A 16,055-nucleotide genomic window follows, 5' to 3' on the forward strand; every position below is an offset into this window, starting at 1 on the left:
TTACAGATGTGCGTTAGAGGTGTTTTGATGTTAATTATAACTTTTTTTAGTATTGCCATATTGATGGAATAACAGTCCATAGAGAAGTTATTTTTGGACTTTTGGACAATATCCATTACTTCTTCCTCACTAACTGCTGAAAGTAAGATGGTGTTTAAATTGTTCTCAATCTTATCAATATTGTGCTCAACATCAGGAATTCTTTCTGCCAAGTCACGGCCAATGTTTACGAAAAAATTATTAATTAAAGCTATTAACTACCCTGTTCTTATTACGATATTCACCATCTGCGTCAACAAAATATTCTGGGTAAGTATTTTTTTTGCAGTCTTTTTTGAGAATACTATTTAATACCGCCCAAGTTCCTTTTATATTAGATTTATTATCAATCAATAGTTTCTTATAATACAATTTCTTGGCTATTCTTATTATATCAGTTAACTTATTTTTATACAACTTATCTATTCTCCGCTTCTTTGGTTTTAAGTTTAATAAAAGATTTATAGAGATTATTTTTCTTTTTACATGCATTTTGTAGACCTTTAGTCATCCAGGGGCATTTGAAATATTTCTTGTGTTTACTATAAACTGAAATGGGACAAAACTTATCATATGAATATGTAAATGTTTCTAAAAAGATCTGTGTCGGTCTCCCCAAGAACACAATTCCAGTCTTGTACTCTCAGAGCATCATTAAATGCATTAATAGCTTCTTGAGTTTGTAATCTTTTACAGCTTACATTACAGATTTCTTTAGTTTTAGAAACATTACAGTCATATGCAACAAAAACAGGAAAATGGTCTGTAATATCACAAATAAGCAAACCATTAAATATGTTATTTGTCAAATTATTTGTAAAGATACAGTCTTGTTCAAAATAATAGCAGTACAATGTGACTAACCAGAATAATCAAGGTTTTTAATATATTTTTTATTGCTACGTGGCAAACAAGTTACCAGTAGGTTCAGTAGATTCTCAGAAAACAAACAAGACCCAGCATTCATGATATGCACGCTCTTAAGGCTGTGCAATTGGGCAATTAGTTGAAAGGGGTGTGTTCAAAAAAATAGCAGTGTCTACCTTTGACTGTACAAACTCAAAACTATTTTGTACAAACATTTTTTGTTCTGGGATTTAGCAATCCTGTGAATCACTAAACTAATATTTAGTTGTATGACCACAGTTTTTTAAAACTGCTTGACATCTGTGTGGCATGGAGTCAACCAACTTGTGGCACCTCTCAGCTGTTATTCCACTCCATGATTCTTTAACAACATTCCACAATTCATTCACATTTCTTGGTTTTGCTTCAGAAACAGCATTTTTGATATCACCCCACAAGTTCTCAATTGGATTAAGGTCTGGAGATTGGGCTGGCCACTCCATAACATTCATTTTGTTGGTTTGGAACCAAGACTTTGCCCGTTTACTAGTGTGTCTTGGGTCATTGTCTTGTTGAAACAACCGTTTCAAGGGCATGTCCTCTTCAGCATAGGGCAACATGACCTCTTCAAGTATTTTAACATATGCAAACTGATCCATGATCCCTGGTATGCGATAAATAGGCCCAACACCATAGTAGGAGAAACATGCCCATATCATGATGCTTGCACCTCCATGCTTCACTGTCTTCACTGTGTACTGTGGCTTGAATTCAGAGTTTGGGGGTCGTCTCACAAACTGCCTGTGGCCCTTGGACCCAAAAAGAACAATTTTACTCTCATCAGTCCACAAAATGTTCCTCCATTTCTCTTTAGGCCAGTTGATGTGTTCTTTGGCAAATTGTAACCTCTTCTGCACATGCCTTTTTTTTAACAGAGGGACTTTGCGGGGGATTCTTGAAAATAGATTAGCTTCACACAGACGTCTTCTAACTGTCACAGTACTTACAGGTAACTCCAGACTGTCTTTGATCATCCTGGAGGTGATCATTGGCTGAGCCTTTGCCATTGTGGTTATTCTTCTATCCATTTTGATGGTTGTCTTCCGTTTTCTTCCACGTCTCTCTGGTTTTGCTCTCCATTTTAAGGCATTGGAGATCATTTTAGCTGAACAGCCTATCATTTTTTGCACCTCTTTATAGGTTTTCCCCTCTCTAATCAACTTTTTAATCAAAGTACGCTGTTCTTCTGAACAATGTCTTGAACGACCCATTTTCCTCAGCTTTCAAATGCATGTTCAACAAGTGTTGGCTTCATCCTTAAATAGGGGCCACCTGATTCACACCTGTTTCTTCACAAAATTGATGACCTCAGTGATTGAATGCCACACTGCTATTTTTTTGAACACACCCCTTTCAACTAATTCAACTAATTGCCCAATTGCACAGCCTTAAGAGCGTGCATATCATGAATGCTGGGTCTCATTTGTTTTCTGAGAATCTACTGAACCTACTGGTAACTTGTTTGCCACGTAGCAATAAAAAATATACGAAAAACCTTGATTATTCTGGTTAGTCACATTGTACTGCTACTATTTTGAACAAGACTGTATATCAATTAGTATTGATCAACATGCAAAGTCATTGATAATCATGTGCTTGAGTGAGCAACAAAAGGCAGTTGGTAGTAACCCTGGATGCAGGTAGAGAAGTTAGTCTAGAGCCCAGAATGGAGTATTTTATATATATATAAAAGTTTGGACACATTACTTGTGTACACATTACTTGTGTAATGTTTTTGAAAGAAGTTTCTTCTGCTCATCAAGCCTGCATTTATTTGATCAAAAATACAGAAACAAATGTAATATTGTGATATTACAATTTAAATATTTGGTTTTCAATTTATTATGCTTTAAATTACAATTTATTTCTGTGAAAAGCTGAATTTTCAGTATCATTCCTTCACCGTCACATGATCCTTCAGCAATCATTCTAATATTCTTATTTATTATGAGTGTTGGAAACAGTTCTGCTGCTTAATATATTTGATGAATAAAAGGTTTAAAAGAACTGCATTTATTCAAAATAAAAACAATTTCAAATAATATAAATCTCCTTTACTATCAATTTAACACAGTGTTTCTCAAACTTTTTCAGCCCAAGGACCACTTTATCTTCCAATTTTATTCTGAGGACCACCTACAGAATCCCACTCTGACACACCCCCAAAAACCAACAAAATAGGAAGGATAAGCTAAATTTAAGTTTAATATGCAACTGTTTCAAGTCAAAAACTAATCATTCAAACACAAATGCAATGATTTGATCAGAAATTATTATATACATGTTTAATTAATTTGAAAAAGTAAATGTGAAATGAGTTGCAGCTTAATATGAACAACAAACTGCACATGTCGGAAAAAAACACTGCAATTAAACATACTGTAACAGCCTAGGTCCCACTTAATGCCATTCCAAAGAGCCATTAGTTTAAAACTGAGGTGCTGGGTATAGGAAGTCTATGGTTGTAACTATGGTAACAATAAAATGCTGAAAAGAATGTTCCCCTGAGCGCGGCGCGTTTTTAGAACGCCTGGAGTGCAACGAGACGCTGAGCGAGTATTTCACGCTCATGCGCTGAGCGCTCGGCGTTTTTAACTGGTGGCCGAGAGTTGAAGAATGTTCAACTTTGAGTAAAATGCAGCGCTCATCACTGTCACTCTTCACTCAGCCGTCCAATCACAGTGGAGGAGGGGCGGGATAAATACAACACAAACCAACCGCCACATTCTGCGTGTCGTCGTCAGATGACAACAAGCAATAATAACGGAACAAAATGATTTAAAAAAAAAGCCAGAGCAAATACTTTACATTGGATCTGCAGTTTTATATAGAATCAATACAGAAACAAACTACCTGTGAAATTAGTAAGACTTCTGCTGATTTTCCATATCATAAGCAAAGAGTCTCAATTGAAGAAAAAAAAAAACGCTGCCTGCCAAAACGCTCTCAAGAGCTCACAGCGAGGCGTTTTCAGCAGAGCGCCTAGCGTTTTCAGCTGGCTAAAAACCCTTTGGTGGACACGGTCTTAATGTCCAATATCACTGAAATTACTGGGATTTTACACATGAAACAAAAAATAGTACATTACAAAACTTATAGATCTGTGGATTTTAGATTTTGAGATTTCCATCTAAAACTTAACGTGAATATCGGGTGGTGCTGCTTTATAAGAGAGGGCTTTATAAACACTTGCCTAGTTTAGGTCATCTTTTCGCGGACCACTAGTGGACCACACTTTAAGAATTACTGATTTAACACATCCTTGCTATATAAAATTATTGATTTATTTAAAAAAAAAAGAAGAAAGAAAACAAATGACTGACCAGTAGTGTATATTGCGGTTACAAAAGATTTCTATTTTTAAAACATTTTGTAACAAAGTTCTTAATGTGAGGAAGGAAGAGGACACGGGGGTCGGCTGGACGGTTGATGTTCTTTTATTTCTTAACTCAATATTCAAAAGCACACTTAGAAGTGTGGAGATTCTTTCCTACTCCAAACACTCGCGATCACTTCCGGGTCGGTACTTCCGGCTTCCGGTTTCTCAGTCTGTGTTTCAGCATCAACCGTCCGTCTCTCTCTCTCCCTGGTCTCTGGTTCCGCCGAGGTTTTATACCCTCTCCGCGCTCATTACTGGAACAAGAGACAGGTGTTATTAATCTGCGTCCAACCCACTCACTTACCGCTCGTCCCGCGGCTCTCTCTCCCGCTGCAGACCTCGCTGAACCACGCCCCCCTTGCCACATACCCCCACCGCCCGACTCAGGCCGGGGAGCCGTCCGGCCTGCAGCCCCCCCCCCCCCCCCCCCCCATTTCTGGAGAGGAAATCGGCCACAGCCATCTGAGCACCCGGCCTGTGGACCACCTTGAATTTAAACGGCTGAAGAGCTAGATACCAACGGGTGATTCGCGCGTTGGTATCCTTCATGCGGTGGAGCCATTGGAGAGGAGCGTGGTCCGAACAGAGGGTGAACTCTCGCCCCAGGAGGTAGTAGCGGAGGGTGAGAACGGCCCACCTGATGGCCAGACACTCCTTCTCTATGGTGCTGTACTTAGCTTCCCTCTTGGAGAGCTTACGGCTAATGTACAGCACCGGCCGCTCTCCCCCCTCCACCTCCTGGGCCAGGACTGCGCCCAGCCCCCTGTCCGACGCGTCAGTCTGCAACAAGAAAGGGAGAGAAAAGTCAGGGGAGTGTAAGAGCGGACCGCCACATAGAGCAGCCTTCACTTGGGTAAAAGCCTGTGGACACGGCTCCGTCCACTGGACCGTATCTGGTAGCCCCTTTCTAGTCAGGTCAGTCAAAAGGCTGGTGAGGTCCGAATAATTTGGTATGAACCGTCTATAATATCCCGCCAGCCCCAAGAACTGCCTAACCTCCTTTTTGGTCTTGGGTCTCGGACAGGTTGCAATTGCTGCGGTCTTATCAATTTGGGGACGCACTTGTCCATGACCCAAGTGGAAGCCCAGATACCTTACTTCCACCCGCCCAATCGCACACTTCTTTGGGTTGGCCGTGAGCCCCGCTCCCCTCAGCGACCTCAGGACCGCCCTGACATGCTGCATATGCCGCTGCCAATCGTGACTGTAAATCACGATATCATCCAGATAGGCAGCAGCATATGCGGCATGGGGACGCAAAATCCTGTCCATGAGGTGCTGAAAGGTAGCGGGCGCCCCGAACAACCCGAAAGGAAGCGTGACAAATTGGTGCAATCCAAACGGCGTGGTGAAAGCTGTCTTTTCTTTGGACAATGGAGACAAGGGGATCTGCCAATAGCCCTTTGTTAAGTCCAGCGTCGAATAAAATCGAGCCGTGCCCAACCGATCAAGCAACTCGTCAACCCGCGGCATTGGATACGCGTCGAATTTCGACACAGCGTTCACCTTGCGGTAGTCCACACAGAACCTGACCGAGCCGTCTGTTTTGGGGACCAAAACTATCGGGCTCGCCCAGTCACTGTTGGACTCCTCGATTACTCCCATGTCGAGCATTGCGCCTAATTCTTCCTGAACTACCTTTTTCTTGTGTTCAGGCAAGCGATACGGCCGGCTGCGAACTACCACGCCCGGCTCAGTCTCGATATGGTGCTGAATCAAGTCGGTACGTCCCGGTAGGGGCGAGAACACGTCAGCGAACTCCGCCTGCAATTTTGATAAATCAGTGAGTTGTAACGGTGAGAGGTGATCTCCCCCAGGGGCCAGCGCGACTGATTGCGCTTTAATGCTCGCCTCTGGCCCGAGATCATCCTCTCCCCCGATCACCGTTGCCAACAACACTGATTCCACCTCATTCCATTTTTTTAGCAGGTTCAGGTGGTAGATTTGACGTGCCCCGTTCCTATCGGATCGTATCACTTCATAATCGAGCTCTCCTACCTGTCGTGCAACCTCAAACGGCCCCTGCCACTTTGACATTAATTTTGAGCTCGACGTAGGGAGTAGAACGAGCACTTTCTCTCCCGGTGTGAATTTGCGTAGTTTTGTACCCCTGTTATATGACCGGCTCTGGCGGTCCTGGGCTTGCAACAAATTCTCCCTCGATAGCCGCCCCAAGGTGTGGAGTTTTGTTCGCAAGTCCAGCACATACTGAATTTCGTTCTTAGCCAAAGAAGGCCCCTCCTCCCAAGTTTCTCGTAGGACGTCCAGCATGGATTTGTCTTTCATTTAATTATGTTTTATTTCTTTTATATTTCCTTTTACTGAAACACTAAAGACTCAAGATGAATATTGCCTGTACTATTGTGTGTCCCTCTCACTAAATGAAAGCACATGTTATCAGTATGTTTTTGTAAGAACTGGTTAGAACTGGAGCTTAATCAGCTCCAACCTTGGAGAGACTGTGTATCTGTGTATGTGCGCAATATTCTGTGTTACAGATCAGAATGGTGTACAATGGGCACCCTAAGCGATGGGTGGACTTGTTGTTCTGGGCAAGCTGGCGCCTGCTCCAGATCTGGAAGGTCACTACGGGCCTAATTCTGGGTGAAAGCATCAACAAGTGACACGTCAGTGGAAACGTGCATCAGATTAACTGACTCAAGTGGAAATTTACCATGACTGTTTATTGTCTCTGAGCCAATCAGAACCATCCACATTGCAGTAATGACGTGGATAAGACCTTGAAAACGGTATAACTGTTGGGACAATTGTATGTACGATAGGGCGAGGCAACGAGACGGTGAGAGAGGGAGCGCGGCCTACGAACTCCTTGTGAGACTTGAAGCTGGCTTCTGCTTTTGAAACTGCAAACTATTCTTAAGTAAATTTTTCTTTTATTTAATTGGAATCCTGACTCTGTCTTCATTTCTTCACTACTGGTCCTGGGTCATAAGCTGTTAACCCCTAACAGTTTTGGTGGAGGATGCGCGGGCAATCATTCCTTGGTGACACCCCTGGCAAAACAACAAATAAGGTAGTAGAAAGCTTTAATTATTTGGTTAGGGTTGTCTGAATGGAAGAGATTGGAGAAGGAGAGCAGTGTGCTTCGCTTCATTCCACTGGTGGAGAGTGAGGCATAATTATACTAAAGGGTAATAGTATAAGAAGTCGCTGAGAGCATCGTGACGTGCTGAAGGCATAGGTAAAAACGGTAGCAGACAGTGCAAAGAAGCGGACTCAATAAAGGGGAGGCCCTGCGGGGCAGAGGTAACATCCTCTACAGGAGCCGTCTTGGATCAACTGGTAAGGTCCAGGAGACATTGTGAACCTGCTCTATCTCTTCCATCTCAGACAGGGGTACCCCGAACTTAGAGTTTAGAACTTAGAGAATCAGGCAGTCAGGGAATAAAATATTAGTTATTAGTTAAACAAAATAAAAATAGATTCAGGAGTTGTTTGCCAGGGATGCATCTGGAACGATCCCGAGTAAAATAAAAATTGTGACCCAAATTGGCACGGACCAGTATGTGTGACGTTTTCGTACAAGTGTCCTTTGCAGTTTCATCACGCAGAAGCCACAGCTGTGTTGGGTAAAGATCGCCGCCTCCATCTCTTGCTGTTTCGGTGAGTATGAACTTTGACTAAAATATGGCTGATAAATTGTGAGATGATCAGTAACCTGATCAGTCTTGATAATATGTTGAAATGAAAGAGAGCAAACGCTGTAACTAGCTTTGCTCTGAAGCCCTCACTTAAAAGAAATTTGCAGAACATATTTATAAAAAAAAATAAAAAAAAATAAAACATGGCAGCAAGGTTTTAATTCAGACTGAAAAGTTAAATAGCAACTTGACTGGCTACAAACAAAGAGTGCTTATTAATGAATTTGTAGAATGGGTGGGGTTTAACCCCTGAAAGAAAAATCCCAGAAGATTACTGAGGGATGGTATAGTCTAATTGCCAAACGTAATAATGTCTGAAATTACTGGAATTGAGTTGTAGTCTGAAAAAAGGGCTTGAGATTGTTTTTGAAAAAGCGAAAACACCGAGATGTGTGAGCAGCCAGTCTTATCTGCCCCCTCCCCTCTCGCGCGCTCTTCTCTTCTCTGACTGTCCGAGCGAGTGCCGCTTTAGGCACCGCCTTACAGACTGGGAACTAGACTGAAACATGCCAGTTGCTAAATGACAGAGTTTTAATTGTGGTCAGCAGGGCCATTTTGAACGTAACTGTAACTTCCCACCCATAAGGTGTAGAAATGGTGGCAAATCTATGGAGCCAGAGTGGTGACTTTGAAATTTGGCATCGCGGATTGGGGTTGTCGTTGAAGGCAGAAGCGGAGCTGGGGGGGGAGGCATTGGCATTGGGGCATTTGCATTGAGGACAGTTGTGTTGGCATTGGAACGGATATTGGCACTGGGGGAATGGAGTTATTGAAGTGTTACAGTCGTATTCTTTTGTTGAATTGGGATTTATTTGTGCAGGTGAATCCCAATTCGGTGGAGGAATGCGATTGTAATGTTTTAGTGGTTTTGTTTTTTCAGTGCCGGTGCTTGTTTCAATGCCGGTGCAGCTGTTTTCGGTGCAGGTGTTTCGGTGCCGATGTTTCCTTTTTCAGTTCTGCTTTTGTTTTCGGTGACGATTTTGATTTGTGATGCCGGGTTTTGAAGTCACCATTCTGGCTCCATACAAATCAGCCCATCAGATTAAATTTTGTAGATAAAACAAAGTAAAAAGAAACAAAGATTTACACTCTGTCTAAGAAAATAAGAAATAATAATGTTAATGATTTTAACATCTTAAGTATTTTTGAAGGAAAGATCTATGAAAATTAATTAAAATTTTGAGGTAAAGTTAAAGACAATGACCGAAAAACATGTGAGGCGAGAAAATATATAAATAGTGACATAGAGGTTTAAATGACAGATTTATGAAAAAGGTGGTTCCTGTTCCTCTAACTCTTGAAAAATTCTAATAATGTTAATTTGTCTGAATGTTGGTAAAAACACTGTTGGTAAGATAAATTGGTGTTAATATGTTAAAAACCCTAGATGCTGGTGTTTTGGTTTCAAAAAGATAAGCTGGTGCAGAGCTGTAATAAAACAATTCGCTTATCTGAATCTGGCCCCCACCGTTTCTGGTGCTATGGCCGAACTTGCTACAGTAACAGAGACTTAATCTGAGAAACGTAAAGTTTCTAAATTAATTGTATGGGAAAAAGACAAATATAAAATTAATTAATTGAAAATGTGATCTTTGTCTAAGGATAGAGTTTAAAGGAAATGTTTGATGTCTTATTTGAAAACTATTTTAATTTCTAGCCAGATCTTATGCTGAGCTAGTGTGAGTAGTATAAAGTTTATGAAAACACAGTGTACCATCCTGAATAACTCAGAGTCTCTCTTTCATTCAAAATCAGCTCAATGCTGTTATCTGAGCCTGTGTCAGAGGTGATAAGAGATTTATAGTAAAAGCACAGTGCATCAGTTGAAAATCATAGAGACAGTGATTTGTTAAAAAGAGTGAAAGTGCCATTGGGAGGGCAATTATAAAGGTATCAAATGTTTTCAAATACAGAATTTTAATGAACTGCAATTTTTTAAAATAAATTATTCCATGACCAGTGACATCTTTGTCTAATCTTAGCCGCCACCATGCACAGGACCAATGGATCAGGTCAGAGTCAACATGCAGGACATTAAATTGAATGGACAGTTGTTATGGCTAAATTCACTGAGTATAATCTACGCATTATGTTGCGGTTTGGAAGATGTAATTGATATCAGTGATTAAGTAGTGTTATGATTAACCTGTCTCCATGTTTTACCTATAAGTAAGCAGACTAAATGGCTCTGGTGACTCTTGAATGCACTTTCCCCAAGGCTCCAGAAAAACATCTGATCCATTTTAAGGGTCAAAGATCTCAAGCGATGACCAATGTGAATGAGGGTGATTCGCCGAAGACGGGTAAGATCCTCTTTTGGCCAGCGGGGGACGACCTAAGACATGGGGGTCACCGGCATTGGGCACTTCCAAGAAGGGAGGTGTTTTATGTGAGGTGTGTATGAGAGTTGAACCGATGTCTGTGAGGCCAGCAGCATCAGTAAGGGGGGACGCTGTGGTTGTAGGGGCCGAGAGTCCAGACAGGACACAGCACGGCCTGCCCTAATAATGGCTCCTCCATACCGCTCACTCAAGTACCGCACTGTTTGTGAATGCCAGGGAAGACCCTGAGTGAAAGTTATGATGGTAAAGGTCATGCAAGAGCCAGCTGAGACCATGAGGTGATTGTCAATAACTTTTGTGGAGACCAGAAAAAAAATGTATTAATTGAATCAGTAAAACGGTGATATTGAACTAATATTTCCATATCATGAGTTTAATCCTGCAGGTCATTAGATATGGCAGTGGAGAATTTGAAGGCATGGTGGTGTCTAAAGATAAGAACAGCTGTTGAAGTTTAAAGAGGAGGTCTGGATAACAAAAGGTATTTAACTAAAGTAACTTGAAGAAAAAAAATCCATAGCATAACTTATTTTGAGATTATTATATAGCTCTAATTGGAAAGTTAAACATTTAAATTTCTGATACAAATTTATTCTTTAAGGATAAACCAATTTCTAAAACTTTGTGAAGGTTAAAGGTTAATGAATTGAATACAAGAGACTATCCGTGAGAGAGAGAGAGAGAGAGAGAGAGCGAGAGAGAGAGACTGCTTGAGAAGGAGGAATGGTGCTCTGTCTGTTATCGTCGTGCTAAAGCTGAAACAAAACAAAAGCAATGATATCAGAACCAAAACAACCCAGCTGACTTCTCTAAAAATGAAGGAATAATGAACAGACATGATTTGAAAATTGGTTAAGAAACCATGTAAGAACTGAGATTAAATTTTTTTTTTTTTGTTAAACACTAAAAGCAAATTTTGAGAATGAGCAATTCATAGTTATATGTTTAATGTGCGTGTGTTTGTTGATGACTGCACTTTATGTTTTGTATGTGTTGGTTTGTGAAACTGTCCTGTCCTGTTAGTGTGTGTGAGGTCTTTAACCTCTGGAATGAGTGTTTATCATTACAGATGGGTTAAGGCAAACGACAACCTTTAAAGGAACTGCTAATTCTGAAGGAAATTTCTGGGAAAGTTGATCCAGAACATGGGACGAGCTTTAAGTGGACTGGTATCCAGCTCTGTCCGTTACTGGTAATTATGACTAATTTTGTCATTTATAATGCTGATTTGAATTAATCTCTGGATTAGTTGAAGTGGAATTATAAAGTTAAAGATTGCCGTTTCTTAATGGGTTAAACATCCATCTCTAAATTTATCTGAGGGTTTAAATTGAAATAATGTCAATTGATTAGAAATGGTAAACATAAATGTTAGAAACTTGACGGCAGAGACAAAGTGACAAATTGGCTGAAGTCACTATCTAAATTATCCAGAGATTCCCTCATATTTCTGAAGGCAAAAGGGCGGCCAAAAAGATCACTTCTAAAAGAAAAAAAAAGTTTGATTTTTATTTTTCATCCCTTAAATGGATGCAGGACATTAGATGTCTAGTAATAATGTCTAATTAATGTTAAAGGAGCATGTGACTAAGTTTTTCTGTGTGACTGGGATTAGGAGATGAGTAAAATAATATTTTGGTTTCTGTAGAGCAGTAGAGATAAGACTGAAACAATAACGATCACATGGTGCATCTGCACCGGAGACTGTTTTGATAAAGAATAATGTGACACGTTAAAACGAGAGAGAAATAGGCCTGAAAATTAATGTTGTGAAAATAGAAAAACTTCTTAAAACTTCTGACAGGATTTATTTTACCTGAAGTCAAATTAAATACATTGAATGATTTTCAAAATACAGATTTAGTTTTAAATAAATTGATGATGACAGTACAAATTGGAATACTTTATAAAGTAATATGGGAGATTATGGAAATGTGTAAGTTCTTGGTAAAATTATAACAATTTTGGTGTAAGAGGCAAAGGAAGGCTAGTGAGGATTTGATGAGAAGCATCACTGCCAGATGACATGAATCAACAGGGTTAAGATTTTGGTCATTTGGAGCTTACGCCTAAAGAGTTTTAATGGACAAGACATTGAAAGAAAAATGTTACTTTAAAGGAAACCCTAATTAATACGGGTGATTTTAAATGGTTTACTAAATAACATGGGTTTGGAAATTTATTTTGAAAAATAATTTGTATTGAGTATGATTAAGCACAATGTCACAAGATAAAGATGTGAACAAGCTGAATGAATGTTATACAAATGGATAATTATGTCATTTTGATGAAGTTTTCAACATTAACAATTTTATGGTTATGTTCATTTTAAGTTAAAAATGATGTGGGCTATCATGAGTGAAAACTGGATTTGATGGAAAAAGCAAGTGTAACAAAAAGGTTTGTGTATGTGGAAATCTATGTGAAAAAAGTTATGAAAATGGGTTTAAGAAGGTTCTTGAGTAAAATCAGGGGAAAGCGATTGAAATGGATGTTATGAACATGTTTGAGAAAGAAATGAATAGGATGTGAAATTAAGATGGTACATGTATGTAGACTGTAAACTGAAGGATGTTTTATGCAAAGACTGAATGTAATTGGATGGATTATGATGCCTATTTATTTTGTTTATTTTTATTTCAGACCACTGTTGTTTTGAAGATGAAGAAGGTCTGTGTTTAAAAGAAGTGTATTTAAAATCCCTCTTTTTAGATAAGATATCTTGGTATTTATAATGGGGTGGTATTTAACATGGGGTGCTAATGTAGTATGTCCTCTTGAGGATGAATATGTGCTTATTGTAATCAATCAAGCCATTGATAAAACCAAATTAGATGAGATTAATATTGGTTGAAGTTAAATCCCTGAGGGGAAAAGAGATTTTCTTTTTTTCAAAGATTATAAACTAAAAAGGGGAGGGCATTGAACATTATGAAGCGGCCTAAAATTGGTAGACCAACTTTAGGGGGTCATTGGGACCCCAAAATTGGCCTTTAGGAGGGAGTGAAGGGGGGAATTTTGAAATCCACTGCCGCTTCAATATACCTGTATATATTTATATCCTATAACTTCATAATCAAAACCTTAATTAATATTTATCTTCCTATATTACCTATATTATTATAATGATTCTATCCAGTTATGATTTTGTTTTAGTTTCTTGTTTTCTAAAGTGTGTATTTGGTCTCTGAGGAGTGACTGAGGGTCTGGCCTAGAGATGTGTGATGTCTGGCAACAAGGTCGTGTGTTTGGATTTGAGGTATCACACACCCCTAACATGTCAGGAGTGCAGTAACAGCGTTTGCTCACTTAGCCCGGCTTCCAGATATGAAATATGGATTTGTCTTTCATTTAATTATGTTTTATTTCTTTTATATTTCCTTTTACTGAAACACTAAAGACTCAAGATGAATATTGCCTGTACTATTGTGTGTCCCTCTCACTAAATGAAAGCACATGTTATCAGTATGTTTTGGTAAGAACTGGAGCTTAATCAGCTCCAACCTTGGAGAGACTGTGTATCTGTGTATGTGCGCAATATTCTGTGTTACAGATCAGAATGGTGTACAATGGGCACCCTAAGCGATGGGTGGACTTGTTGTTCTGGGCAAGCTGGCGCCTGCTCCAGATCTGGAAGGTCACTACGGGCCTAATTCTGGGTGAAAGCATCAACAAGTGACACGTCAGTGGAAACGTGCATCAGATTAACTGACTCGAGTGGAAATTTACCATGACTGTTTATTGTCTCTGAGCCAATCAGAACCATCCACATCGCAGTAATGACGTGGATAAGACCTTGAAAACGGTATAAATGTTGGGACAAGTGTATGTACGATAGGGCGAGGCAACGAGACGGTGAGAGAGGGAGCGCGGCCTACGAACTCCTTGTGAGACTTGAAGCTGGCTTCTGCTTTTGAAACTGCAAACTATTCTTAAGTAAATTTTTCTTTTATTTAATTGGAATCCTGACTCTGTCTTCATTTCTTCACTACTGGTCCTGGGTCATAAGCTGTTAACCCCTAACAGAGGGTCCCGGTTCAGTCTCCCCAAGCTGTACTCGCACCGCCCCCTTCCTTGCCTTTTTCCCCCAAGCGGCATCCGCACACAACGATCCCAATAAAGCCGTAAAGGCGGGCCAATTCGTCCCCAGAATTAGCGGATGCCGGAGGTGTGGACTAACCGCCACCTCTATACTATGCTTTTGCCCCCGAAATTGTATCGTGACTGGGACAACCGGATATTCCACCACATCCCCGTGCACACACCGCACCTTAACTATGCGGCTTGTATCCAATGCCCCAGGCTGCATCAGGCTTTGATGGATCGAGGTTTGGTTACATCCTGAATCCACCAAGGCCTGATATGTACCCCCCTTGATACTTACAGGAATTTGGTACTCTCCTGCTTGATCGGGGGTGGTCCGCTGGACGTCCGGGATCCGGATCATTGTCCCGATGTCCATCATCGGACATCGGTCCACAAAATGATCCGGATCACCGCACCGCCAGCAGGCCAGCCCAGGCCTACCCGCCGCCCCTGCGGCGGGGAGTGGGTTGGACAATGAGCGCGGGGAGGGCGCGGAACCAGAGCCACTATCACCCCCCATCCCCAGCAGCCCCGCCCCCCTGGGCGGAGCCCGCGAACTCCCGAGCGGTCCAGGGCCCATCCCACCCCGGCCTCTGGGGGGAATCCGAGGAGGGCCCGGAGGGCGGGACCTAGGGAGAGGGATAGGAGGAGAGGGAGACACAGAGGGGGGAGAGAGAGAGCGAGAGGTTAAAAGGGGTGCGCCGACCCCCGGGCACGCCACCAGGTGGTCCTCCGCCAGGTGGATGGCCGTCTCCAGCGACGTGGGCCGGTGGCACTGGACCCACTCGGCAGTTTTCCTTGGGAGCCGAGCGATGAACTGCTCCAGTACCACCAGATCGACGATGTGGTCCACGTCGCTTCCGCCGGCCAGGAGCCATCTGCGGCATGAGTCCCGGAGCTGTTGGGCCATCGCGAAGGGTCGGCCGGCCTCCCCCCACTCCAGGGAGCGGAACCTCTGTCGGTGTTGCTCCGGGGAGCGGCCGACCCGCTGGAGGATGGCCTTCTTTAGGTCATCATAGTCCAGGAGGTTCGCCACCGGTAGCTGTTGTGCAGCCGCCTGGGCCTCGCCTGTCAGCAGTGGTATCAGGCGCACCGGCCACTGTGCCCGGGGCCACCCGCAGGCCTCCGCGGCCTTTTGAAAGAGGTCAACGAACGCCTCTGGGTCATCCTGTGGCCCCATTTTGTGTAGGGGCACGTGGACCGGTGCGCTGGCGAGCCCGGCGGCTTCGGTGCGAGCCTCCCGGTCGATCCAGCTCCGGAACTTCTCGCGGTCCTCTTGCTGGCCTCGGACAATGGCCTCGAAGCGGCGCTCCTGGTCTGCCCGAAGGTCCAGCATGGCTTGGTGTTGGTCCTGATGGAGGACCGCGAGGGATGTAATAATGTCCGCAAATGGCGAGGTGGAGGGCGTCTGCATGGCGGCGGCGCTGTCCTACTTCCTCCCGGGTTTCGGCACCAATGTAACAAAGTTCTTAATGTGAGGAAGGAAGAGGACACGGGGGTCGGCTGGACGGTTGATGTTCTTTTATTTCTTAACTCAATATTCAAAAGCACACTTAGAAGTGTGGAGATTCTTTCCAACTCCAAACACTCGCGATCACTTCCGGGTCGGCACTTCCGGCTTCCGGTTTCTCAGTCTGTGTT

General features: G+C 42.2%; 1 protein-coding gene across 2 annotated transcripts; it reads right to left on the bottom strand.

Moving 5' to 3' along the window:
- Positions 1-4,322: 4,322 nt before the first annotated feature.
- On the bottom strand, positions 4,323-15,843 carry LOC137079496 (uncharacterized). Of its 2 annotated transcripts, XM_067447450.1 has the most exons (3): positions 14,713-15,843; positions 4,842-5,104; positions 4,323-4,578 (listed from the first exon to the last, which is right to left on the bottom strand). In XM_067447450.1, the coding sequence occupies exons 1-3, from the start codon at positions 15,826-15,828 to the stop codon at positions 4,455-4,457; spliced, it is 1,503 nt and encodes a 500-aa protein (XP_067303551.1). In that variant the 5' UTR covers positions 15,829-15,843; the 3' UTR covers positions 4,323-4,454. The 2 variants fall into 2 exon arrangements, with proteins under 2 accessions (XP_067303551.1, XP_067303552.1); XM_067447451.1 differs by lacking the exon at positions 4,842-5,104 and having other exon boundaries at positions 4,323-4,571.
- Between the last annotated feature and the right edge of the window lie 212 nt (positions 15,844-16,055).

Source organism: Pseudorasbora parva, chromosome 6 (genome assembly GCF_024679245.1).
Source record: "Pseudorasbora parva isolate DD20220531a chromosome 6, ASM2467924v1, whole genome shotgun sequence".
NCBI lineage: Eukaryota > Metazoa > Chordata > Actinopteri > Cypriniformes > Gobionidae > Pseudorasbora > Pseudorasbora parva.